This window comes from Rhamphochromis longiceps, linkage group LG4 (genome assembly GCF_057381845.1).
Source record: "Rhamphochromis longiceps isolate RC_006_pf linkage group LG4, R_longiceps_female_GT1.1, whole genome shotgun sequence".
NCBI lineage: Eukaryota > Metazoa > Chordata > Actinopteri > Cichliformes > Cichlidae > Rhamphochromis > Rhamphochromis longiceps.
In genome coordinates, this window is record NC_140560.1 from 27,202,583 (window position 1) to 27,229,810 (window position 27,228).

At 38.5% G+C, this 27,228-nt stretch overlaps 3 protein-coding genes and 1 pseudogene across 4 annotated transcripts in view; all 4 read right to left on the reverse strand.

The window, feature by feature from the left end:
* Window positions 1-8,170: 8,170 nt before the first annotated feature.
* LOC146671834 (myosin heavy chain, fast skeletal muscle-like) overlaps window positions 8,171-27,228 on the reverse strand; it is a 38,187-nt pseudogene continuing 19,129 nt past the window's right edge. The window contains exons 25-38 of the transcript XR_014911629.1: window positions 27,064-27,190; window positions 26,812-26,930; window positions 26,424-26,620; window positions 26,229-26,331; window positions 18,678-18,758; window positions 18,429-18,594; window positions 10,669-10,793; window positions 10,246-10,554; window positions 9,976-10,172; window positions 9,563-9,695; window positions 9,260-9,430; window positions 8,791-8,895; window positions 8,393-8,715; window positions 8,171-8,188 (exon numbers count right to left, since the gene is read on the reverse strand). The product of XR_014911629.1 is annotated as a myosin heavy chain, fast skeletal muscle-like (transcript). The remainder of the gene's footprint in view (window positions 8,189-8,392; window positions 8,716-8,790; window positions 8,896-9,259; window positions 9,431-9,562; window positions 9,696-9,975; window positions 10,173-10,245; window positions 10,555-10,668; window positions 10,794-18,428; window positions 18,595-18,677; window positions 18,759-26,228; window positions 26,332-26,423; window positions 26,621-26,811; window positions 26,931-27,063; window positions 27,191-27,228) is intronic.
* Window positions 10,972-11,979, reverse strand: LOC146671835 (myosin heavy chain, fast skeletal muscle-like). Its single transcript, XM_085404221.1, has 5 exons — window positions 11,776-11,979; window positions 11,513-11,656; window positions 11,256-11,412; window positions 11,114-11,150; window positions 10,972-11,041 (listed from the first exon to the last, which is right to left on the reverse strand). Exons 1-5 carry the CDS (start codon window positions 11,977-11,979, stop codon window positions 10,972-10,974), a joined length of 612 nt encoding a protein of 203 aa, XP_085260347.1.
* On the reverse strand, window positions 23,739-24,788 carry LOC146671836 (uncharacterized). Its single transcript, XM_085405019.1, has 5 exons — window positions 24,613-24,788; window positions 24,373-24,477; window positions 24,194-24,289; window positions 23,947-24,078; window positions 23,739-23,756 (listed from the first exon to the last, which is right to left on the reverse strand). The coding sequence occupies exons 1-5, from the start codon at window positions 24,775-24,777 to the stop codon at window positions 23,739-23,741; spliced, it is 516 nt and encodes a 171-aa protein (XP_085261145.1). The 5' UTR covers window positions 24,778-24,788.
* On the reverse strand, window positions 24,861-25,541 carry LOC146671837 (myosin heavy chain, skeletal muscle-like). The gene is made up of 3 exons (XM_085404222.1): window positions 25,365-25,541; window positions 25,076-25,279; window positions 24,861-24,995 (listed from the first exon to the last, which is right to left on the reverse strand). The coding sequence occupies exons 1-3, from the start codon at window positions 25,527-25,529 to the stop codon at window positions 24,861-24,863; spliced, it is 504 nt and encodes a 167-aa protein (XP_085260348.1). The 5' UTR covers window positions 25,530-25,541.

Here is a 27,228-nt window from a genome sequence, read left to right on the forward strand (position 1 = left end):
GTGTTAGTCAGACTCAAATCTTTTAGTCATTTTTTTTAGCTTTTAACCAGCAAAGTATGTGTGAACAATTCTAATGCAATTATTAGCTATCACCTGAATAAAAAGCTCCCTTTCCAGCTCTCAGCCTGTGAACCGGGTACTCAAAACTGGAACATTAAGAGACATTAAGAAACATAGAGCCAAATTGCACTTAAACTGTTTTATGGATCAGTAGAGTACACTTTTCAACAAACATAAGTGTCATTAAATTGTAACTTTACTCATAAATCAGGTTTTTGACTTGGAAATGGAATGACAAAGAACAACAGTACAGTACAAAGAACAAGATACAGTACTGCAGTTTGACGGCAAGATCCTGAAGCTTGGTCACATTCTTCTTCTCCTCCTCAGTCTATACAGATTACTAACTGTAATTAAAAGAGAACTGACTCAGCTCCACATCTCAGCTTAGTTTCGACTTCTAGTTCCCTCAGCTGTGAGATACAACACACACGAACAATGAAAAACTCTAATTATTCCCAAACCCTACCATGCATTCATGTCCAGTTTATACAGATCATCATATCACACCTCAGGCTGACAAGTAAGCCATCAGCTTTTTCTTAGGGTTAAAAAACTAAAGTTCTGAAAGTTTAGAAAAATATGTTCACAATAAAATATTGTAAATAAAAAAATACAACTTTTAACTGTTTTCTTTTTTTTATTCTGTCTTATGCTATTGCTCTGACTGACTGTGAAGCACAACTTAATTGTATTATTATGTGCTATAGAAATTAATTTTGATTTGATTGGATTGGGGTTTATATCTAGATTATACTGTTTTTGTCTCTTGTCACTGGTTACCAGGTGGTTTCAGAATTTAACTGATTTTCCTGTTCAGATTTAAAACATTGCAACAACAGAGGGTTGGTTGAAATGGTTTGGTCCTTAATGAAACCTTGAAAGAGAGGATTTGAAATATACTAGTGGTACATTCATGTAAACTTTTCCTCCTCCTTCTTAACCAGCTATGTGCCTTTTCCATTGCGTGCCTTTGACATGTTTACTGAACGTTGAAGGGTTTTATGGTTAAATTCCCTCTGTCACAGTGACCACCTGTTACAGGAAAAATGATTCTATGTTTCTTTACCTTCTTTTAAATGTTCTATGATGCCTTTTGTCTGCCCTTTGCCTATGGTTAGATTAGTTTAGAATTATCTTTTTAGACTTTCCCAGCAAACACATCTTGTTTCTGGGACATATTGTTTTAGATTGTTTTATCTTCCCTAGCTCTCTGCTGACGAGACTAGCACCATATATGGAGTTGTTTTATTTTATCTGTTTATTATTTGTTATCCTGTTCTCACTGTCTCTGTGCTCTGTGCCTATAAAAATTACCAAGCCACTGTGCATGGTGTGAGTTGTTCTTAGCAGCTCACCCGTGTACACGTTTGATAAAGAAAGTAACTTTGTCTCATTGTGTCTTTATTTCTCCTGGGTTTTTTACAGAGTTTTCCCCCAACATTTCTTGGTCCTTCGGAGCCGGAGCGCCTCCATCGTGTCCCATCTCCGTGACCAGTCCACGTTGTTCGTCTGTCGACAGCCCACACACTAGGTGTGTGGTCAAAGACCAAGGGCGTTAAATTCGAGTCTTGGCCAACGTTCTAGAAAGCGACCCACGGTGGTGGGGCCCGATCGAGGTGGACCAGACCCGGCGACACTGACCAGGTAGATACAGACACACTGACACAATCTTGCGTAAAAGCGTATTTTAAATTCAGGGAATTTAAAATAGCGAAAGTAGCTCGTCGCGACTGGAAGCTCCCCACCTCTGTGGGTTTAAAGTAGCTCGTCGGCTGGTAGCTTGGAGCTCGTCGACTGGAAGCTCCCCACTTCTGTGGGTTAGGTTTGGAGCTCTGGGTAGCTCCCCCAGCTGGGTCTAGGGAATAAGTAGCTCGTCTACAGAAAGACTGGCAGCTCCCCTTATGATAAGGGTTCCGATCGCGCGAATAAGTGTGAATGTGAATGTATGTGTGTGTATTGTTTTAATTAACGGAGCAAGCTGAATTTTCACGGTCCAATAAGAGACTGAGCTGCTCCTCCTGTGTTTTTTCTTTTACTGCTGTTCACTGACGTGCTGGTGAGTTGAGAGAACGGTCGAGTTCCGTCTCGTAAAGTTCACACCGCTTTTGGAAATAGTCCGAAAGTAGAAGGGCGTGTGAGCAACCACTCTCGTCTCTAATACCAGCGAAGGTGATAGCAGCTGTATTGTGTATATATTACTTAAACAAAAATAAGTAAATACATAAATAAGATGGGTAATCAAGCAAGTGAAATTAAAACTCACTCCTGACGAGCAGTGGTGAGAAAAGAAAAGTCCAGACGCCGGACAAAAACAGTGTCTGTAAACTGAGAGATTTAAGAAAACAAAATATAAACAGTCAGAAGAATAGAACTCAACTGCCAGTTTAGTAAAACCAGAAGACGAGACACTGTGCAGTGCCCACAACCCTTTTAGAAAGCCATCACTCATTCCTGCAGCCGCATCTGCAGCACCACCCATATCAGGAAGAACTTAATAATCCCTTATTAAGTGAAAACTAGAGATCAAAGTAGTTTGAAGTAGTTTAAAAGGGTTGAAAACAGACCCCACTGAGTAGATATAAATATAAAAAGTACGAAATAAAGCTAAACAAAGGGAAAATTACAGTAGAAATTATCTTTAGAGTATTTGAAATTAATAATAGCAAGGATAACAACCTGTAAAGTGATATTAACAATGAAACACAGTTGGCATGATGACCATGCCCAGCATGTATAAAATGAATATAAAGCAAATAATTCACACGAAAATATTTTAATAACATAAATAAGGTATATTAAGGCTGTGTCACTGTTCAGCCAAGGACAGTGTGTGAAAAGGTAACTGTCTCCACCTTGGGAAAAGGATGATTCTGCAGGTCATCTGAAGCCCTTGATGGATACAAAATAAAATATAAATAATATATTATAATAGAACTGCCTGGTCCGCCATGCAACAGAGAGAACAAATGTGACCGCAGATTGGATGAATTCTAAATTATCTGTTTGCTGAATAAGACGATCCTAACTAACAAATTGGCTCAGGAGTAGTATAGTGGTACACACTGATAAAATATTATAATATGCTATTGCTGTTATATAAGACAAAGAGGATAATATTAACAATGACATAATATTAATATGAAGAGGCACCTTAATCGGTTATGATGTGAGGTGGATAATTGTTAAGCAGTAGTCTACATCAAGCTTAAGGTTTGCTGAAACTCAGTGTAATGACATGTGAGATGAAGACAATACAGAGAATAACTAAACTAATGAAGTGCATAGAGGCACTTGACCAGCTTGAAACGTATCATTCTAGAATGACACATTGCTGAGATATAGAGCACACCTATAATAACAACCAATAAGCAAAACCCTGTAGACAACAGCTAAAACTACAGGATTGAGAAGCTGAATTAAATATGTAGACACTGCTAAGCTGATGAGCATGTTCCACATTTTCTTTTCTTTTTATTTATTTGTTTCTTTTAGAGCAGAAGCTGCTATTCTGCCCAAAGAAAGACTCTAGGTCTGACCAACCGTTTCAGTCATGGGCAAAAAGATGTCAGTCAATAAAATTCTAAAAGATAATTTATTGACGAAAAATATATCAAGAGATAAAAGATAAAACAGTCCAGTGTCCCACTTATGAATTGTATAAAAACACACAGTCCCAAGGCCAGAGCCAGCTATGCCACACGGCCAAGTTGCACCCCACATGTTGCCTTTAACAGGGTTAGAAGTTGTCCTTGGAGACCCACCACCCTGCAAGCATATAGTCAGTGGTCACTCAAGCCTCTGGAACTCTGCTGCCTTTAGGCTGTGGCATATAATAGGCCCTGGACTGCACAGAGAGACAAAACAACACAGCAGTGTTTGTAGTGTGGGCTAGATGTAGACCAGTGTATCAGTGCAATCAAGTACACCTGCCTCTAATTAGTCCAACCCCATTCCAGCCATTGGCTCACCAAAAATGTGACAACCACAAAACCACTCCCAACCCAGTGCAACTTCACACAATAATATGGAGCTGAATTAACACAGGCACATTAGTCTACCATGTTACAAGCTGCATGCTATTACAAGCCAACATATGCAGACTTCTGCCTTGTTCGGGTGGCAGCATTTTTCTTTTTCTTTTGTGTCCTGACACGTTTATGTTTTTTGTTTTTGTTTGATTATTTTGTTGGTTTTGGAAACGAATTTAAACGAACTTGTGACCATACTTGAGAATCACAGTGACACATAGTGATTAGGCATATGATTGAAAAATGCCTAGGTTTAGAGCTGTGAGCTATGAGCTGTGAGCAATGCAAAGTTAAATATATATATATTTGTATAAATGGGAAACAACCCTAACTTGAAAGTTTGAAATGTGTGAGATCCATGACTTGTTTGAAGAACTAGAAATTATCTAAAAATGCCTTAAGTGAAAATGTAGAGTTGCATCTATTCTCCCAAACCAAAAAAAAAAAAAAAAAAAAAAAAGGAGAAGAAGCATTCTGTAACTTAGAAATAAGGCTGACGTGTTGACAACAGACTAAAACACTAATTCGCAGGTGGCTATCAGGAACAGAGAGGCGAGCAAAGTCACAAACACCAAGGCTGCAGACAGCCACGCAGCAACAGCAGATAACATAGAGACAACGCCTGCTAGAACCGTTTTGAAACCTCAGCAAAACAATTTGTCAGAACGTGCATGACGTGTCAAAAATATAATGCTCAGGGAAACCTGAGACCACACAATCCATATGGACTTTATTGAGCTAAATGAATGCCAAGGGTAAAAATACACCCTAGTGGTTATAGATGTATTCTCAAAGTGGCCAGAAATCTACCCAGTGAAAAAGGCAGATACAATTTCAGTAGCAAAATGTATGTCTAAGTTGTAGGAAAATAAAGAGATGATTGTAAATGACGAAGAATGTAATGATGTCTATCAAGTGTCTTGCAGATCACAGCCCGGTGACTGGGTTCTGATCAAAGTGCTCCAAAGGAAAAACTGGAGCTTGCAAAATTGCGGAACGACCATCCTGGATCCATCAGAGTCACTGCAGGCGAGTCAGTGAAGCCATCTAAACACAGCTGACGGCAGGCTTGCCCACTTGTTGTGATCTCGCCCGGTGGAGGGGTCAGCTTTCCTGGCCGGGGGGTCTACTCGCGACAGGAGGGTGTGTCCCGTCGTCATGAGGTGGTGGCTCTTAATAACTGCAGTGGCCCTGACCATGGCCGGGCTCCTCATCTTTGCTTCCGTGAGGGACAATAAGTCACGCTACATGGAGAAAAGGCAGACACTGTATGACAAAGGAAAGTACACCAAGTTTCCCCATGGCTATGCCACTAATTTCTGGTGGCAGTTTATGAACACTACAGCTTACTTGAATAATAAAACTGACTGCTATGCAAATACATATACACTTTCTGCCCACCAAGGAACGAGAGGAAGTGTATGGACTGTTCACTCAACGAAACCTGTGCCAGTAACGCGACACTGATGAGCCTCAACTGTCGCTCCAACTACAGCTACTGAATGATACTACAAACAAAGACTCATTACCAGACAGGATGTGCACGGACGGCACCAAGCAGTAAAGGAACCAGAGTTTCGCATCTGAGGAGGAGTGAAATTCTTACAGAGCTTGATCCCTGGCATTGGAGTTGCCGAGGTGCGGGATCACGTGGAAATCAACCGATATGCTCTGCTACGACACATCAACTTGACTAAGACCCTGGGAACCGCCTTAGCAGGAGAACAGCAGGCCATCAGAACGATGGTGCTGCAGAACAGACTGACTCTAGACCTGCTAACAGCATCACAAGGAGGAGTTTGTAAGCGGAGACATTTATGAAGCTTTGCAGAATTTGACCATTCTGCAGAAATATGTCACTGACCACACATCTGGAGCAGCTACACCGCCATGTCTAAGAGTAATGATTTCAAAGATGATAACAACTACAATGACTGCTTATGTTGCCATGCCTCAAGAAGAACAGCATCCCGTTGCAATTCTGTTAGAGGAGAACTTGTAATAACTGCTAATGAATGACGTGGTGATTAAAAATGACTTGTCAAGTGATCACGCACTGATTAAAACATTAGTAGGTTATGCAGGTTTTCATCCTTTTATTTTTTGAAGTTTTCATCCTTGTATTTTTTGAAGTTTTCATTTTACATATTTGGTTTTCATCATTTTTAAATACAAAGTTTTCATTTTAGTTTTCATCCTTTTATTTTTTGTAGTTTTCGTTTTAAAATATAAGGTTTTTATCCTTTATTTTTTGTAGTTTTAGTTTTATTATTTTTTCTTGTTTATTCCACTTGTTATTTCATTTACTATGATTTTCATTTGCTATGTTTTTCTTTTTATTATTTTCTTTTGTTTTATTCTTTAGACCAAATGACTTCCATTTCTGCTATGCTGACATTTTGAAAATTAAAAAATTGCTTAAGATACTTAATAAATAACCTTCACAGACAATTGTTGTATACATTTAAAATAAGTTAAAACAGGAGGGAATGTTACAGGAAAAATGATTCTATGTTTCTTTACCTTCTTTTAAATGTTCTATGATGCCTTTTGTCTGCCCTTTGCCTATGGTTAGATTAGTTTAGAATTATCTTTTTAGACTTTCCCAGCAAACACATCTTGTTTCTGGGACATATTGTTTTAGATTGTTTTATCTTCCCTAGCTCTCTGCTGACGAGACTAGCACCATATATGGAGTTGTTTTATTTTATCTGTTTATTATTTGTTATCCTGTTCTCACTGTCTCTGTGCTCTGTGCCTATAAAAATTACCAAGCCACTGTGCATGGTGTGAGTTGTTCTTAGCAGCTCACCCGTGTACACGTTTGATAAAGAAAGTAACTTTGTCTCATTGTGTCTTTATTTCTCCTGGGTTTTTTACAGAGTTTTCCCCCAACACCACCCGAATAGAAATTGTGTTTTTAAATATTCAACAGTATCTTTTTTGTGTACCAATATACCATCTTTTCACTGTGACTTTGCCACCCTTTCTCTTAATCAGTTTATATTAGACATACAGCTCATCGGGATCAGTTATAAAGAAAGTTGTTTTGGCCTCAAATGGTACGTTCTGAGTCAGACTTCTCCTTACCTGCTAGATGTGCACTGTAGTAAGAGCTAGTTACTAACAGTAACTAGCTCTTACTACTGTTTATTGTTTGTACACTAGACTTCTCCTTTTGTTGCCCTGTGGAAATAGATGGCCTGTGAGCTTCATCACTGTGCCTAGCTCATATTTAGTGAAGCCTGACCAACACATATATAATATATGTCAGATATATATATATATCTGACTGCACTCCTTAAAACTGGAAAACAATTAAATAACACTGACAGGTTAAGGTGCTGACCATGAACAGTCCCTTAGTTATCAGCCCTATTCTCTTGTTATTTAGTCAATTCATAAAATGAAAAGCTGTCAAATGAAAATAAATAACTTCCTTATACGTACAATAAATACAATAAATTTGACCAGTTCTTAGCAAATGGTTTCTGTCTAAATATGTCACTATTAATAAGCCACCTAGCTCACTAGATCTATATAAAACCAAGACACTATCAGAACTTTTACTGAGAATCTTTTAGTAACAGAAACTCATTTAATTAACAAACATTAAATTCATTTTCAAATTCATTGATTTCTTTAATTTATGTATACTTATGTATTTATTATTTGATTTATCATGACAAATACACTCTAAAAACCTTTGGTAAATCCACAGGTAAGTTTGGCCTTTTACATGTCTTTCACATAAAATACTGGTTGCAGGAGCTATTACTTCTTAGATATTTTCTGCATTATATGGCTATCTGTAGAGCTAATAAATATTCCTTCTGAATACTCCTTTTCAAAAGTGGCTACTAAGCAATTCAGTATGGCTTTTTATTTATTACTTTTAATAGCTCCCTCTTAATTGATTACATTTACATTCTAAACATTATTTTACGAAAGCAAAGAAACATTAAAATGAATGAGTCATTTTCAAAACATTGATTGATATTTTGCAATATGCATTAAAAGCATCCAACAGATGATTCATATTTTATGAAATCTGTTGAACAGCTTCATTCAAGTGTGTCTTATTCAGCAGACTCACTCTGAAAAAACAAACAAACAGAAAAAAAGAGTTATTTAAAGGTTTTAAGTTATTTGAATCCTCTGAAGACTTTTTCTGTTTTAACATATCTTGTTTTAATAATTTTTGCTTAACTGCACAAAGCATTACAATGTGTCTCACTTATAATGATGTGCACAATTGTTTTTTTTTTTTTTTTTTTTGATATTTGGACAGAAGTTGCTACCTTTCCAGTGTCACAGCTCTTGGCTCTCAACTTGTTGACCTGGGACTCAGCAATGTCAGCACGCTCCTGAGCTTCCTCCAGCTCATGCTGAACCTTCCTGAGCCTGGACATGTGAGTGTTTGCCTGCTCCTCCTGTAAAGGATTTACAAAATTCTGACTTAGTTATAGGGGAGTCAATGGGCGTGCGATGAACCAAGCTGAAGGAAATTTGTCATATAATTGTAGTTGACTCACAGCCTACTCAGCCTGTTTCTTGTAAGCCTTAACTGCAGCTTGCTGACCAGATCCTGAAGTCTTGTGATGTTCTTTTTGTCCTCCTCAGTCTAAACAATTAGGGTTGTAAGTGAAAGGGAATGGGCACAATAAATTAGATCATTTTTAGTTAGATAATTAATTACCTCGTAAGTGAGCTCTTTCACTCTCCTCTCATATTTCCGGACTCCTTTAATGGCATCAGCTCCACGTCACTGCTCAGCTTCAAGTTCAACTTCCAGTTCACGCACCTGGAATTTGATAAAAGAATATAATATAATAAAACAATGTAGCTACATTATTATTGCCATGGTAAAGCATAGAAATAAGTGTCTTAATTCTACCTCATCATCATCATCATCTTTACTTAAAAAGCACTTTAAAATAACCATAGTTGACGCAAAGTGCTGTACACCAAAACTAAATAATAAAGATACATATATAAATATATATAGATATAAATAAATAACGAATAAAAGAAAACAAGTAAATTAATTAAAGCATAATTAATTTAATTACAAGAAAAACTAAGTCTCGCTGAGGGCAAAAGAACATGTCTACAGAAAGGTAGACTTCGATTGTGAAACTAGTTTTAGTACTGTGTATAGTTTGTACCCTGGACTCCAGTTTCTGGAGCTGCTTCTTGCCACCCTTCATGGCGAGGTTCTCTGCCTCATCTAGACGGTGCTGCAGGTCCTTGACTGTGACCTCCAGGTTCTTCTTCATCCTCTCCAGGTGAGCACTGGTGTCCTGCTCCTTCTTCAGCTCCTCAGCCATCATGGCAGCCTGAAGTGATGAAATATTTCCAAAATTTAAAATCTGTTCTACATTAAAATCGAACTTAACATGAACTGCAAATTAGAGATTTCAGAACCCTGTAATAGTGAAAAACAAAATAGAAGAAAAAAAAAATCTCACATCAGTGATAGCCTTTTTGGCCTTCTCCTCAGCATTTCTTGCTTCCTGAACTGCATCATCCACCTCACCCTGAACCTGGACAAGGTCAGCCTCCAGCTTCTTCTTGGTATTCAAAAGACTGGTGTTCTGAATGAAACAAGAAAAATATATTTTGGTTTAAATATTGGATGCTATATCAAGAATCTACATATATAGAATATATCAGAATCGATACACTAATCATCATCATAATATCAACAACAGTATTTATGTTTTTTTATGGTTAGGCATTTATTTAATTATTGGTTTATTTATTTATTAACCTGCAGTTTAATTCTGTATTATATTATGTTTTTGTTCCCTAATCCTTAAGTGTGTTAATTCTGGTTCAGACATGCAAATAATGTATAATGCAAATAATAATAATGTATATATGTATATGTCCAACACGCTCGCTAGCATCAACCAACTCCTGCTCAGCTACTTTGCGTCCTCTCTCTGTCTGCTCCAGAGCGGCTCTCAGCTCCTCAATCTCAGCCACCATCAGACCATTTCTGCGCTCCACCATGGCGACCTGCTCCTTCATGTCTTCCTGTCCTCTGAGAGCTTCATCAAGGTGCAGTTGGGCATCCTGATGAAATAAATCAATCAATAAATAAGTACCTATTCTGTTTCTTTAACAAATGATCAGGAAAAAAGGTCACCTTGAGCTGTCCTTGGACATTCCTCAGTTGTTTCTGGGCCTCAGCAGCCTGTCTGTTGGCATGGCTCAGCTGAATCTCCATCTCATTCAGGTCTCCCTCCATCTTCTTCTTGACTCTCAGGGCATCATTCCTGCTCCTGACCTCAGCATCCAGAGTGCTCTGCATGGAGTCAATTACCCGCTGGCTGTTCCTCTTGATCTGCTCCATCTCCTCATCCTTCTCTGACAGCTTCCTGTCAATCTCACTTTTAACCTGGTTTAGCTCAAGCTGAACACGAAGGATCTTGGCCTCCTCGTGCTCCAGAGTTCCCTTTAAATGATTAAAAGAGTTATGTAAAAAAATTTTTTTATTGCAACATAAACTGGAGAAGGGATACTTTTTAAAATTTGAATACAAACAGTACATTTTTATAAAATACATTACCTCAGCTTCCTCCACAGCTGTCTGAATTTCAGACTTCTCTGTCTCAACAGTCTTCTTGGCATTTTCCAGCTCATGGATGGTCTTTCCTGTCTCACCAATCTGCTCAGTCAGATCTGAGATCTCCTCTACAGAGCAAACACAGCCAAGAGTACTTGGAGCTGATATATGCAAATGTTTTTGCCACAACAAAAGCTGTAAATGACATTAGAACATTAGAATCGTACTTAAACTCAACCCACACATGGGTCTATCATAAATAACCAATATTACCTGCATCTTGCCAGGTGATGATTCCTTCTTAGCTCATGCAATTGTTGCGAAGTACTGGATGACACGTTTGGTGTTGACAGTCTTTCCTGCACCAGATTCTCCACTGGAGACAGTATAAGAGACATATTTTCAAGATTCATCCTCTGTATCAAGTTTTAGAGATAATCATGTGTGCAATACTCTCGTAATCAGAACAGATTGGTTTTCCCGATCTGGAATACAAACATTAAAGAATTTTATCTAACTGCAGCAATAACCTCACATTTAAGGCATCTTTTAGTTTGTATTCACAAACTTTAACAGTAACTACTACTTACCAGTGAGCATGAACTGATAGGCATTGTCAGAGATGGAGAAGATGTGGGGTGGAGCCTCAATCCTCTTCTTTCCTCTGTATGCTGCTACACATGTAGCATCATACACAGGAAGCCACTTGTAGGGATTTTCGACGACGCAGAACAACCCAGAGTAGGTCTGTATCATAGCAGAGAGCATAAGGGTTGCTTACATTTCTCATTTTTCATTTTTCATTTGCATTTTATTTCTTTTAGATAAACCTTCAAATAAAACTTACGTAGATCATCCATGATGCAAAACGCTCTTTGAGGTTAAACAGCACAGATGGCTCGTTAAGGTGTGTCATCATTGCCATATCCTCCATCTTATCGAACTTTGGAGGGTTCCTGGGGTGGATGTCTTCCTCTTTCACAGTGACTGTCTGAATAGAAAGCAATTTTTAAATAATCAACAGGGTGTTTGTTGTGATATAGCAGACAAATGTTTACATAGACAGGATGACAAATATATAGACGTAAAATGGAAAGAATTTTTACCTACCTTTCCTCCCTCTGTCTCAACAGTGGCTTTACCACCCTCCCTCTTGATAAGTTTACACTTGACATATACTTCATCAGGATCAGTCACAATGAAGGCCGTCTTGGCATCAAATGGGGTGTTTTGAGCTTCAATCCTCTCCTTTTCTGGCTTCCGGAGGCAAATGGCTGCCGGGCCATACTGCTCCATCTCCGCGTCTGTGCTCATGTTGGCACTTTACTGGAGACTGAAAATATGACATAAATTGAAACAATGTGACCATTTATGAGTTCTTGAAATTTTCTTAAGCAGATATCTTCTATCATGAAAATGTCATTTACATCGAACCACTTACCTCACTGGACCCCAACTGAAAACTAATAGTATCCTGTGTAAAGATGCTGCAATCTAAAGAAATGCCAAAATTAAGTTGCTTTGCTCCTTTGTGTCTAATATTTCAACCATCATATTTCAGTAAAAATATTTATTCATTCAGTTGACTGACCAAAGTGCCACTACACTCAAACAGCAGCAACATATTTAACAGGAATGTCTAAACCGTTAAAATATGGTAACCAGTGAATACTTGACCACACTCACCTGTGTCACATGCCTGTCAGCTGGATTGGGTTTCCAGAGTTGCTGCTCGAGTGTGTCTGCTCAGCACAGCTTTTCACTTTATTAATCCTTTATTTATCCAGGTAAAAAATCTCATTGAGATTAAAAATCTCATTTCCAAGAGAGACCTGGCATCATAGCAACAAAAGTCACATACCACATAGGTATATAACATTTAAAACAAATACAATATCGCATACAAACATGTGTAAAATATACAATAACAGATCAAATACAAAAAGAGTACATTAAAAACAATCACACTGAGTAAAAGAGCTGTTCTCTCGTTCCTTTAAGACAGACTTAAACTCTCCCAAGGTAACCAATTCTGATAATTTCAGTTCCTTCTGCAGATTATTCCAGGAAGCAGGGGCAGCGTATTTAAAAGCCCCTTTCCCCCATTCTGTTCTGATTTTTGGGACAATCAAGTGTATGATTTTGTTCGAACGAAGGTTGTATTGGTTGTGGTTTTTACACATATAAACACATAAATAAGATGGAACCAGCCCAAGGAGAGATTTATAGATAAAAATCAACCAATGGGAGAGTCTACGAATATGCAAAGATGGACATTTAGCAGCAGCATACAGAGAACAATGATGTACACGACTTCCATAGCCAGTAATAAAACGTAAAGCACAATGGTACACAGTATCCAACCTCTTTAGGTAGTGGGCAGGTGCATTCATAAAAAGCAGGTCACCATAATCCAATAAAGGTAAAAAGGTTGAACGAATCAAATGTTTTCTCACTTGGAGGGAGAAACAGGATTGGTTTCTAAAAAGTAACCTAGTTTTAGTTTTAACTTCGACACAAGCCTTTGAATGTGAGTCTTAAATGACAAATTCTGATCTATAATGATCCCTAGATACTTGTAAGATGTGACCATTTCAATTTCAGATCCTTGAATTGTTTCAATCTTAGGAGACGTAGCTAACAACTCTTTGCCATTTGAGAATAACATAAACTTGGATTTCTCTGGATTTAACACCAACTTAAGTTGAGTTAAATGGGACTGAACGACATCAAAGGCAGACTGCAGAAATTGCAGGGTTTGTGCTACTGAAGGGGATGAACAATAAATAATTGTATCATCTGCATAAAGATGAAATGCTGCATTTGACAAATTATCACAAAGGTTGTTTATGTAAAGAGAAAATAGCAATGGTCCTAATATGGAGCCCTGCAGAACTCCTTTGGATACTGGGAGAAAAGAGGAAGAAGACCCAGCAGCACGGACACACTGTTTTCTTGCTGACAAGTAATTTGAAAACCAACTTACAGCATTTACAGATAGACCAATATTGTTTAGTCTATTTAATAAAATAGCATGGTCAACTGTATCAAAAGCCTTTGACAAGTCAAGAAAAAGAGCCGCACAGTATTTTTTGCAGTCCATTGAATCAACAATGTCATTAACCACTTTAATAGCAGCAGTTATTGTGCTGTGTTGTTTTCTGAATCCTGACTGATGTTGGGAAAGAACTGAATTTTTGTCCAAAAAATCTTTCAGTTGTTCACTAATGAACTTTTCTAGAACTTTTGCTAGAACACACAATTTAGATATGGGCCTGTAATTATTAACATCTGAAGGATCACCTCCTTTCAGCAAAGGGAGAACATAGGCAGATTTCTATATTACAGGGATCTCACTGTTCGAGAGGCTAAGATTAAAAATGTAAGTTATTGGTTCTGCTATAAAATCTGCAGCCAACTTAAGAAAATAGGGATCAAGTTGATCTGTTCCTCTGGACCTCAAAAACATTTAGCGGAGAAAAACTGAAGGGTTGGACCACAGATTCAGTTTGAGCGGTTGCAGAGAGAGCCTCTTGTTGATTAAACTGTTTTAAATCTGGATATAAAGATTCAAATAGAGATCCTGAAGAAACAAAATGCTCATTAAAGCAGTTTAGAATGTCGCATTTCTCTGTTAAAGTACAGGAGTCTTTTACAACAAAAGTTGGCATCTCATTTGTAATTATGTCCCCATAAGAAGATTTTATTATTTTCCAGAATTTTTTAGGATCGTTCAAATGTTTAGTAGTATTTGAAAGATAGAATTCTGATTTGGCCTTTTTAATTAAGGAAGTTGAACGGTTTCTAAGCTGTCTAAAAATCAGCCAATCCGCTTCGGATTTAGTTTTTCTGGCCTTAGCCCAGGCAGCATCCCTTTTTTTGAGTAGACTAGAGAGCTGAAGAGAAAATCAAGGGTTGTTTCTGCATTTTACTCTAAATTTGCGGATAGGGGCATGTTTATTTATAATTTTGATAAAAGTATCATAAAAATAATTCCATGCCAGCTCAAGATCAGTTATCAGGTAGATTCTACTCCAGTTATAGTCCCATAAATCATGAAAGAAAGCTTGCTCACAGAAATGCTTAAAATCTCGTTTAAAAGCTATCTGTGGCCTTGATTTTGGGAGCTTCGATTGCCTGACTACAGCTACCACACAGTGGTCACTGATATCATTTGCGAAAACCCCAGTGTGAGAATATTTATACGGCATATTAGTTAAAAAGAAATCAATAAGTGATGACTTTTCTGGGCATTTAAGATTTGGACGAGTTGTGCTGTAAATTAGTTGTGTGAGATTATATGAATCACACATGGATTTAAAACTGTCTGAGGCAGAGGACAACCAGTCCCAGTTGAAATCTCCGGCCAGCACAATTTCATTAAAATCTAAAGTAGATCGTTTTTCACTAAGTGAAACTAAAGCCTCACTACTAGCTGAGGGGGGTCTATAACAGCCCACAATGGTAATAAAATAGCCCTTGAAAAGTTGGAGTTTGAGGGCAAGAAGTTCAAACTGCTTACAAACAGATACCGATGAATCGACAGTAACATGGAATTTGCTTTTTACATAAATTGCAACACCGCCACCCTTTCTGGGGCGGTCGCAACGGAAAAGATTATAGCCCGTTATTGCAATGTCTTTGTCAGTAATTGATTTAGTAAGCCAGGTTTCTGATAATATAAGAATATCAGTATCTAACTCTTTCATCCAAATTTTCACAAAATCAAGTTTGGGAAGAAGACTTCTGACATTTAAATGAGTGATACCAAGACCTGTTCAAGTTTTGAAATCACAAGGAGTACTTAAGCATTTGCAGTCTGGACCGGGATTAGGTTGCACATTTCCAGATAAAAGAAGCAGAAGAACAATAAAACATTTTCTTTTCATAGATTTTTCTTGTAGGATTACAGACTGATTTCTCTTAGTGCCCGATCTCTTTGGGGGGTGAGAAGATTGGGAAATAAACCAGTAATATGGAATGAATAAATCAGTTAAATCAGTTGAAATGAGATCTCTGCTGATAATCACGTTTGAGAAACTTCTAAAAGATGTAAAATCCCACCTTGTTCCCTTTGAGAGGAGTAAGAAGTATGGTGTCTCTTGCTCCACAGACTGTTCCTGCACCTCATGTAGACAAAAAGCGGTCTTCATTACAGGGTGGTTCTGGGACTTTGTTACTTGACAGTTATCGACTCATTGCTGACACCATGAGTACTTATTAAAATACCTCTATGTTACTTTATGATTGACAGAATAGTTGTGATTTTTGATTATGTTCTGTTAAACATGAGACAAAAAAAAAATGCCAAAAATATTTTTTAAACATAATTTTATAGTCAATTTCTCTATAATAAAGAAGATAAAATACTGTTGGATCTAAAAAACAAATATTAATTAAAAATTTCTCAACTTTACATATTCTAATTAAGTACTGGTAAGTCAATCTGTATAGAACTGTATTCGACTATATTATACATTCAGATATATATTATTAATGCATTTTCTTATAATGTTATTTTACTTTTAACACATCATTTTTAACTGATTTGTAAATACAGTATTTACTACTCTTATTATGTTCACAGTTTATTCAATACTACATAGCAAGAGTGCACAGCATGGTTTGTGAAGTGTCTGCTCCAATAAATCCAGAGAAGTACTTGGGGATCAGATTTCAGTTGACACATTTTATGATAGGCAGTTGCATCAATTTAATTTTGATATGACAGCCAGGACTGAGTGCTAATGTTGGGGAAGCGTCAGAATGTCACTGGTGTATAGTTGCACAGTATACATGTCTCTGGTATCTGATACTAATTTCATACTGCTGTACTTTCCATAAAAGTTAAAAGAGCAACACATGATTCCTGGAAACGTAATACAAGAAAAGTTGACACCTCAGGTAAGGCCTTAAATAACAGCTGCACAAATAAGATTTAAAATGAGTGTTTTTCACTTATGATTGTTGAAAAATGACAATTTTGGTACAAGAACATAGTATTAGTTTCTATTTAAAATGTTTATATTCAACTTTTACTGAATGAGCAGAGATGAAAAAGTATCTTGACGTTTGGAATAATTTCCAGTGTCCTCTCAGATTACGTGCTGAAACTGTTGACAGGTGTGGTTTATCATTTACCATCTTAACAGAGGATTACAAGTCATTGCTGTAGTCAAAAATAACAACAGCTAAGGGACAGAGTTAGGATACCACTCTTGCACTGAGAGGACATTTGTCCGACATATCCAGAGAAGCAGGTGAATTTTGTGTTTTTATGTTATTTAATTTCCATAGTTTGATAGAAAATCTGTCAACTTATTTGTTTTGAATTCCCCTATGAAGTTTCACACAAAAGTAGGGCATTTTAGTCACAAAAACTGACTGTTGCTTGACATTTTCAGAAGTGGAAATCAAAATGAAACCTTGACTAAAGTTGAAAAATTAAAACTTTAATTCTCCAACTGTACAATATTACAAAAGTTCAACAAATTTCTGATATCGCTTATTATTGGCTATTATTTTACATAATGTAAAGCATACATAAAACAAGATAAAGTCTTTTATGCTCTTCCTGTCTATTTAGTTTACTTTAAGGTGTGATTCACACTTAAATAGCTTGAATATACTGAATGCAATGTTTGATGGAGGGCATAGAATTTTCAGTTGTTTAGGATATTATGTTTTGGCACTGGAAGTTGCCTCAAAGGCTACTTTGCTCTCTTAAAGTGATTAAAATCTCCTTTGGATTAGAATATCAGTTTTGCAAGTATAATATATTGCCCTACACAGTTTGGATTGAGTTAAACAAATCATGGAAATTACCCAATTTTTGGGGTATTTTTGGTGGTTTATTTTTAAAAGACATTTTTGAACTAATTCCTACTGGTCGCTCTATATCAATTTACTTCTCAGGCTTGAAATATATTCCAGTATGCAGTGAAGGAAGAGGATAATTTCTTTCAATGCAAAGGATGTACATGGTCTGCAGCAGTTCTTAGGTATATGTCAAAGTAAAATCCGCAGATGTTACATGGCATGATCAAACTCTTGGCTCTTAGCTTATTGACCTGGGACTCAGCAATGTCATTGCACTCTTGAGCTTCTTCCAGCTCATGCTGAACCTTTCTCAGCCTGGGTAGGTAGATGTTGGCATGTTCCTCTTGTAGTTGATGGGAATTAAAATGAGGGCACCCTCATTTATATATTAGTTAATTTAACTTCAGTTTAATTTAATATTTACTTTTCATATTTCTGCATTCTCTCTCAGGTAGTTGTACAGAATAGTATACAGTAGCTTTGTTTTGAGGAGCACTGTAAAAAGGATTTTAATATATTATTGTAAGTGTTAAAAACAATCAAACCTGAGGGAAGCAGTCTGACACGGTCACTAGCACCAACCAACTCCTGTCCAGCAACTCCTAATCCTCTCTCTGTCTGCTCCAGAGCGGCTCTCAGCTCCTCAATTTCAGCCATCATGAGACCATTTCTGCGCTCCACCATGGTGACCTGCTCCTTCATGTCTTCCTGTCCTCTGAAAGGATCATCCAGGTGTAGCTGGGAATACTGATAAAGTATTTCAGACTTCTCAGTCTCAACAGTCTTCTTGGCCTTTTCCAGCTCATGGACGCTCTGTCCAGTCTCACCAATCTGCTAAGTCAGATCTGAGATCTTCTCTAAAGAGCAAACACAGCCAAGAGTTAGAGTACTTGGAGCTGACATATGCAAATGTTTTTGCTACAACAAAAGCAAGATAAGCATACGCTGCAAGTTCTTGTTCTCTCTCTTCATGGTCTCAAGATGATCCAGAGCCTCTTCATATGAGTTCTTCATCTTGAACAACTCAGTGCAGAGAGAACGAGCCTCCTTTTGGGCTCCTTCCAGCTCTGCCTGGCTCTCCTCATACTTCTGCTTCCATTCTGCCAGGACCTAGGTTTATATAGGTTAATTAGTTAGTTGTTATTATTGGTGTATGCCTATTCTGATGATATTGGTTATGTTTAAATCTTTACTTTATCAAAGTTCCTTTGCTTCTTGTCAAGGTTGGCAGCCAGGGCTTTAGCTCTCTTCACATCAATCATGAGGTCCTCCACCTCACCCTGCAGCCTCTGCTTGGTCTTCTCCAGTGAGGCACACTTGGAGTTCACAGCCTCAATGGATTCCTCAGCCTCCTGCAGGCGCTGGGCAATCTGCAACACTGTCAGCCTGCTTCTTGCGGAGAGCAATTTCTGAAACTCAGCTTCTCGCTTTGTGTTAAACTCAATCTGAGCAGCTGTTGCTCCACCAGCTTCATTGAGCCTCTTGCTGATCTCTTCAAGCTCCCTGGAGAGGTCGGCTCTCTGCTTCTCTATCTTAGCCTGAGCCGCCCTCTCAGCCTCAATCTCCTCTTCAATATGAGCCTAGTTTGAAGTTTTATATTAACAGAGCTTGTCAATGGGAACTTATATTGTAATTGTTTTTCATAAGAATGAATAATATTCATTATGAACGCTGTTCATTAGTTTTACCTTAAGTTACCTAAAGAATCTTGCTGAGAAGCTGGCTTAATTCCTTAAGCCAGCTTCTCCATCAAGTTTTTCCTTGATGGAGAAACCAATAGAGATTTTATAAGGTAAGTGTCCTCATAAATAGTGAGTACATCAGTAATGTCTACAGTATACCCAGTGGTAAATTATAATAGTGCACTACATGGTTTGTGAATTATTTATTGCAATCAATCTTGATATTAACTTGACAGTGATATTAAGTTGAAAGAGTTTATACTAAACTCTAAGCTCAAGTCATTTTGACATTATAGCCAGTACTGAGTTTTAAATTCGGAGAAGTCTTGAAATGCCACTGGTGTACTATTACAGGACATAAACACCTCAGCTATCTGAAATAAAATTCAGAGCAAGACTTTGTATTAATGCCAGACAAGTGTTATATATCTCTACTAGGAATAGAGTTTAAGAAGGACTGCCAGCTCAGATAATTCAATACTAGAAAATTGTTTGTTATAAAAAAAATGTTAATGTCTTTCTGCAAGGAAAAAATAATCATACAGTTTTTAAATTTTAATTTAGATGTACTGAGTAAGTGATAAATGATGAATGGAAGGAAAAGTCTGGGATCATAGCCAGAATTACCTTTCATTGCCAAGTTTTGCACAGACTTGTCTTAATGTCTGCTATCTTACCAGCAGGTCACGAGGTGCTACCATGGTCAAAAATAAATCCAGCAAAGAGAAGAAGCTGTGACTTGTCTTTTGCATAAGTGAAGGATATATTATAGGACAATATTCAGATATGTTGTTAAGACCATGTCCTAACCTGTAAGAGATTTGTCATCTTAAATAGTCTGTTTAATTTCCAAATGTATTTTCCTAAAAAAGCACATGTTTAAAAGTAAGATAAGTTCATTGTAAAATGTTGAGTAAAATAACATATTGTGCATGTTCACTGTGATCCAAGAGTTTGCTAGAATAGCAAGAAAAATGCAGAGTAGACACAAAGACAACAAAACAACCAAAACAGGGAAATTACTTATTTCCTCTGCTTCTTTTAGCTGTGGTATTTTAGAGGAACACATTACAGACAATGCAGTCTAATGTTTTAGTGTCTTGCTAGGTGTACAGTAGCAAGTGTTTAACCTTACTGAATTTTTGAAATTCTACGATACTGTTACTGTAGTACTGTTTTAATGAGCACAGATGAGTCACTTTGGCCTGCACTTCTGGAGAGACACAGTGACATTTCTCTAGAAAGATCTAGCCACTTAAGCTTCCTTAGGAAACACAGTATAAATGGCTACTCATTTGCCTCTATGCTCACAATTTACTTTTGACTATATTCCATTTTTTTTTCTTTAGAAAATTTCTGTATTTGCAAATCCAGACATTAGGTGTCTCTGATACCTTCAACATTCACAAAGCCTTAAACTCTATGGAGAAAAAGCGAAGAGTGACATAAATAGGAGGTTATTGTCATCAAGTACTCTGCCAAAATAAAAGGTCTGAGGACAAGTAATGACCTGTATGAGAATGACTATTGGTATTTTGGAGACATGCAACCACTCCCCACGTAACGTTAACCTGTATGCCATTTTAGATATATAACAATTATGGTGAAAGTGTAGGATTGAGTGAATAATACCTTGGTCATACAGCCCTAGAGGCTAGTGGTAACCACCTGTCACTTAAGTAGTTGGTCTATTCCCCAACCAGTTGGCAAAAACCTTGTGTTTGCTTTGGCCACTAGCATATTTCTGCTGTAGCAATTTGAATCGAAGTGATGGATGTATCCAAAAACACTGTCTACTCTCCGAGTTGTACTGAACCTGCCAAAAGTGTAACATAAACTAGAAATGGAGGCAGTTGGCTTCAGAGTTATAGTGGCACTTTATGAAAAATTTTGGCTGAGGTGCAGCTTTTACTTTGAAGGCAAACCTTCTCCATTTCCAGTTTCCATCACTCTTTCTAGTATTTCTACTGCTGGGCCAGTAGTTAGGAAGTATTCAAAGCATTTTTATCTGAAGAAGTACAGCTAACTGTGGAAATCTGCTAGCAACCAGTGCAATAACTGGGAGGTTTTTGGTACAGAATCTTCTTTGATAATTTCACCTAGTTAAGCAACAACCTCACAAAGTGGCTAGAGAAGAAATAATTTATGAACCTTTTTAAAATAAATAAATAAATTTTAGATAAATGTGTGATTGAGTAAAGTGTGTGTCATGTCATGTGAGAAACCTCTGTAAATGTTAGACATAATTTAATGAAAGCTGTTGTTGAGTGCAAGGTAAGAGACAGGTATTTTCAGATCAGCAGGTTGGCACGCTAGAAAAAGATCACACCATATAGCTAAGGATACAGCAACAAGTGAAGCACTGCAGTTTTATACTACAGGCAAGTGTAAATGGGAACAAGGCAAGCAAGCGACCTCAAAAGTAACCTCTATTCCCTGTAGTTTAAATGTCAGTGCTTTTCTATAATTATGCCTTTGAGACATTCTTATTTACAAAATCCAATGCTGCCCATTTTATCATTATGGGGAGCAATCCTGTTGTACATCCCACCATTGCTGGGACACTATTCTGTTATGTTGCTGAAGTGAAGTTTAATCTCCAAACACTTTATTAAAGTTTATGGATTTGGTTTGTTGTAAAACTGTGTGTTTCAATAAAATATGCTGTTCTTTCTCTTTCTCCACTGTAATAACCTAGAGTAATATTAAAAATGCATGTTAGTTGCATCCAATCTTCATTAGCATTTTTATTGAATATAACTATAGACTTTGGTCTAACTTGACAAGGTGTCAAAAAACAAATATATACCCATTTCAATTATTTATTTTTACCAGTGAAACCAATATAACATCTCCACATTCACAAATATACATTTCTGACATTCAAAAACAAAACAAAAACAAATCAGCGACCAATATAGCCACCTTTCTTTGCAAGGACACTCAAAAGCCTGCCATCCATGGATTCTGTCAGTGTTTTGATCTGTTCACCATCAACATTGCGTGCAGCAGCAACCACAGCCTCCCAGACACTGTTCAGAGAGGTGTACTGTTTTCCCTCCTTGTAAATCTCACATTTGATGATGGACCACAGGTTCTCAATGGGGTTCAGATCAGGTGAACAAGGAGGCCATGTCATTAGTTTTTCTTCTTTTATACCCTTTCTTGCCAGCCACGCTGTGGAGTACTTGGACGCGTGTGATGGAGCATTGTCCTGCATGAAAATCATGTTTTTCTTGAAGGATGCAGACTTCTTCCTGTACCACTGCTTGAAGAAGGTGTCTTCCAGAAACTGGCAGTAGGACTGGAAGTTGAGCTTGACTCCATCCTCAACCCGAAAAGGCCCCACAAGCTCATCTTTGATGATACCAGCCCAAACCAGTACTCCACCTCCACCTTGCTGGCGTCTGAGTCGGACTGGAGCTCTCTGCCCTTTACCAATCCAGCCACGGGCCCATCCATCTGGCCCATCAAGACTCACTCTCATTTCATCAGTCCATAAAACTTTAGAAAAACCAGTCTTGAGATATTTCTTGGCCCAGTCTTGACGTTTCAGCTTGTGTGTCTTGTTCAGTGGTGGTCGTCTTTCAGCCTTTCTTACCTTGGCCATGTCTCTGAGTATTGCACACCTTGTGCTTTTGGGCACTCCAGTGATGTTGCAGCTCTGAAATATGGCCAAACTGGTGGCAAGTGGCATCTTGGCAGCTGCACGCTTGACTTTTCTCAGTTCATGGGCAGTTATTTTGCGCCTTGGTTTTTCCACACGCTTCTTGCAACCCTGTTGACTATTTTGAATGAAACGCTTGATTGTTCGGTGATCATGCTTCAGAGGTTTTGCAATTTTGAGACTGCTGCATCCCTCTGCAAGATATCTCACTATTTTTGACTTTTCTGAGCCTGTCAATTCCTTCTTTTGACCCATTTTGCCAAAGGAAAGGACGTTGCCTAATAATTATGCACACCTGATATAGGGTGTTGATGTCATTAGACCACACCCCTTCTCATTACAGAGATGCACATCACCTAATATGCTTAATTGGTAGTAGGCTTTCGAGCCTATACAGCTTGGAGTAAGACAACATGCATGAAGAGGATGAAGTGGACAAAATACTCATTTGCCTAATAATTCTGCACTCCCTGTATATGATACTGAAAGTATTTCTTTAATATCGAATTATTATCTTATTTGTTTAAATGATATGACAGTGGGAATTAATTGTCATTCTAAATGGACATTTTGCTTATTATAGAGCATTTATGTTTAAATAATCTTAGGTTATGTAAGATATGGTTTCTTTAGTAAAGCTAACCTTGCTAGCACTGATACTGAAAGCTAGGATGAATGTTAAGCAGAGGTGCTGTCCTCATTTGCTAAATGTCCTGTAAGTATAAATGATGATTCTTCTGTTGAATATTATATTTTCCAATGTGAATTTTGTAAAAAAAATTATACTGATTAAATGTAATGAAGTCACAGGAAAGAGTTTATTGAATTAATACATTGCAAACAGACAATTTAGCAGCTGTTTCATATTTTATGAACGCTGACAAAAGGTTCCAAATAGATGTCTCTTACTCAGCACTTTCACCCTAGAAAAAAAATCATAAAAAAAAATCCAATTATTCAACACATATTAACATTTTACAGGTTATCCCACATGAGATTGCAGAAGGACATAAACTAAATTCTATCAGTGTATACAAAATTAATAATAATAATATAATATAAAAGATAATCTATCTAAAGACAACTAATTTAAAATGGGATTAGATGAATTACCTTTCCAACATCACGGCTCTTGGCTCTCAGTTTGTTGACCTGAGATTCAGCAATGTCAGCACGTTCCTGAGCTTCCTCCATCTCATGCTGGACCTTTCTCAGTCTGGACATGTGGGTGTTGGCCTGTTCTTCCTGTTCAGTATTAAAGTATGTTGGATTGTTAAAGAAATATCTGATCATTCATGAGAGCTATATTTACATAATTAATCATCTTTCAATATTTAAGGTCACAGAACATTTCACTCACAGCCTCCTCAGCCTGTCTCTTGTAAGCCTTGACTTTGAGCTGTAGCTTGTCCACCAGATCCTGAAGTCTGACCAAATTCTTCTTGTCCTCCTCAGTCTGTATATATAGCAAACTGTTATTTAGAACTGGAGAAGAAACAATTTAGGAAATTATGAATTTCTAGGTAAATGTGTAATCACCTGGTAGGTGAGCTCCTTCACTCTCCTCTCATATTTGCGGACTCCTTTAACAGCATCAGCTCCACGTCTCTGCTCAGCTTCAACTTCAGCTTCCAGTTCACGGACCTTTAATGCCATTATAAATAATCAGCTTTTAATAAATATTAAGAGTACAGAGAAGAAAATGGGTGGAGATCATGTGATGGAATCAAAGTGTTTTTTCTTTTTAAATATTTGAATAATAGTTCGAGAACAACATACCCTGGACTCCAGTTTCTGGAGCTGCTTCTTGCCACCCTTCATGGCGAGGCTCTCTGCCTCATCCAGACGGTGCTGCAGGTCCTTGACTGTGACCTCCAGGTTCTTCTTCATCCTCTCCAGGTGAGCACTGGTGTCCTGCTCCTTCTTCAGCTCCTCAGCCATCATGGCAGCCTAAAATATGGGTGGTATTGGAATTATTGATCAAGCATGAACAAGAATTTTGAAAAGAAAAGAAGGCTTGTAAAGTACTAACTTCCATCAGTGATAGCCTTTTTGGCCTTCTCCTCAGCATTTCTTGCTTCCTGAACGGCATCATCCACCTCACCCTGAACCTGGACAAGGTCAGCCTCCAGCTTCTTCTTGGTGTTCAAAAGACTGGTGTTCTGAATGAAAGAGAACAGTTTTAATGATGTGATTCTCACTCTCTTATATCTCAAAGTCTTGTAATGTAATGAATAACAACCTGAGAGTGAAGCAGTCCAACACGCTCGCTAGCATCAACCAACTCCTGCTCAGCCACTTTGCGTCCTCTCTCTGTCTGCTCCAGAGCGGCTCTCAGCTCCTCAATCTCAGCCACCATCAGACCATTTCTGCGCTCCACCATGGCGACCTGCTCCTTCATGTCTTCCTGTCCTCTGACTGCATCATCCAGGTGCAGCTGAGCATCCTGATGACAAACAAACAAAAGATATTATCATTGTTTGCTTGGAGGTTAATTAAAACACAAACATACACACAATCTACCAACTCACCTTGAGCTGTCCTTGGACATTCCTCAGTTGTTTCTGTGCCTCAGCAGCCTGTCTGTTGGCATGGCTCAGCTGAATCTCCATCTCATTCAGGTCTCCCTCCATCTTCTTCTTGACTCTCAGGGCATCATTCCTGCTCCTGACCTCAGCATCCAGAGTGCTCTGCATGGAGTCAATCACCCTCTGTCATGGTCCGCGGCCCGGCGTCCGAGGTGCTGATGGGATGCCCACTCCCGTGGGCGTGGCTGCTAACTCCACACCTGCATCCCATCCCGGGCGATCACCAGGTGGACTATTTAATCCTGCCCAGCCTGCTGCTCCACGCCAGTCCGTAGTCGTCCTTCAGCGATCGCAGCTCGGCGTGTTTGAGCTACCAGCCTGTCCACCTGCCTGTCCGGAATTTGGATCAAAATCAGCCCCAGCCGCCTCGACCTTTCTGAAGCTTCTCCCCACGGACCCTCACCCCTCCCTCCGGTTCCCTCGGCCCCGCTATCATCCCTCCCACAGTCCCGCTCTCGGCGTTCCTGCGCGATTCACCTCCCGGTCCCTCGGTTTTTCTGGTTCCGTGCGTTTTTTTCCCTTCTACACTCCCGGGACACCCTCAGTTATAATAAAGTTTATTTTTTGTTCTCTCGTACCTCTGTGTGTGTGTGTGTGTTCTGCTCCTGGGTCCAGCTTGTGTGCGGAACTTCGGTTCATGACACCCTCTGGCTGTTCCTCTTGATCTGCTCCATCTCCTCGTCCTTCTCTGACAGCTTCCTGTCAATCTCACCTTTTACCTGGTTTAGCTCAAGCTGAACACGAAGGATCTTGGCCTCCTCGTGCTCGAGAATTAGCTCTCTCCACATCAATCATGAGGTCCTCCACCTCACCCTGCAGCCTCTGCTTGGTCTTCTCCAGTGAGGCACACTTGGAGTTCACAGCCTCAATGGATTCCTCAGCCTCCTGCAGGCGCTGGGCAAGCTTTTTCCTATCGTTTAAATAATTTTGTTTTTATTAAGGCTGAATTGGTTGGTTTTAAGTCTGAAAACTAATTTAAACAATGAAAGTATGGTGACTTACTTGGCCTCCTCCAGCTCCTCAGTTCGCTGGATGGCATCAGTCTCATATTTGGATCGCCACTGAGCCACCTCACTGTTGGCCTTGGACATTCCTCGCTGCAGCTCAGCCTTGGCCTCCTGCTCCTCCTCAAACTGCTCTCTGAGCAGATCACAGTCATGACGTGCTGACTGAACAGCATGAGCCAGGGCGTTCTTGGCCTTTTGAACACAATCAATGTCAGATGGACAATTTTAATTAAAATCAATTTTAAAGTCTAATGCTGAGAGGATGAGATATTTAAATGGTAACAACTAGGAACCAAATTAGAGGACAGTCAAACTGATTTAAAACTTATGTGTTTAAATTAGTAAGCGCTATGATATAAAAGAAGAGAGAAAATATTTCAGACCTTCACTTCCTCCTCAACGTGTCTCTTCAGTTCCTCAATCTGCTGAGTGAAGGCCTGCTTGCCCCTTGTGAGCTGAGAAATGAGAGCTTCTTTCTCCTCAAGCTGGCGACTGAACTCACCTGAAATTAAGACACATAAATTAAGCCTACCGGTAGTTTGTTTGATTTTATCCACTGATTGATGGTACTTTTATGTCAACTCAATGTGAATAATTTCCAGAGACAGACTGTTTTTTTGTTATACATCACTTACCATTCTCTGTTTGAAGTCTCGCCTTCTGGGCATTAATGTCATTCAGCTGACGAACATTCTCATCATTTTTGACTTTGAGTTCACTTAGTTGATCCTCAAGAGTCCTGCACATTTTCTCCAAGTTGCCCTGTCAAAACGGTTAACATTTTAAAGACTGATTACAAT

What these genes read in the sequence shown, in the direction of transcription:
- LOC146671835 (XM_085404221.1), bottom strand. Translation starts at nt 11,979, where the DNA reads ATGAGCACAGACGCGGAGATGGAGCAGTATGGCCCGGCAGCCATTTGC. An exon ending in TTGCATCATGGATGATCTAC is followed by an intron (nt 11,413 to 11,512) that starts GTAAGTTTTATT and finishes GCTATGATACAG; the next exon opens with ACCTACTCTGGGTTGTTCTG. An exon ending in CTATCAGTTCATGCTCACTG is followed by an intron (nt 11,151 to 11,255) that starts GTAAGTAGTAGT and finishes TTTGTATTCCAG; the next exon opens with ATCGGGAAAACCAATCTGTT.
- LOC146671836 (XM_085405019.1), bottom strand. Translation starts at nt 24,777, where the DNA reads ATGATGGCTGAGGAGCTGAAGAAGGAGCAGGACACCAGTGCTCACCTG. An exon ending in TGAAGGAGCTCACCTACCAG is followed by an intron (nt 24,290 to 24,372) that starts GTGATTACACAT and finishes CTATATATACAG; the next exon opens with ACTGAGGAGGACAAGAAGAA. An exon ending in AGAGACAGGCTGAGGAGGCT is followed by an intron (nt 24,079 to 24,193) that starts GTGAGTGAAATG and finishes AATACTGAACAG; the next exon opens with GAAGAACAGGCCAACACCCA.
- LOC146671837 (XM_085404222.1), bottom strand. Translation starts at nt 25,529, where the DNA reads ATGCAGAGCACTCTGGATGCTGAGGTCAGGAGCAGGAATGATGCCCTG. An exon ending in ATGTCCAAGGACAGCTCAAG is followed by an intron (nt 25,280 to 25,364) that starts GTGAGTTGGTAG and finishes GTTTGTCATCAG; the next exon opens with GATGCTCAGCTGCACCTGGA. An exon ending in TTGGACTGCTTCACTCTCAG is followed by an intron (nt 24,996 to 25,075) that starts GTTGTTATTCAT and finishes TCTTTCATTCAG; the next exon opens with AACACCAGTCTTTTGAACAC.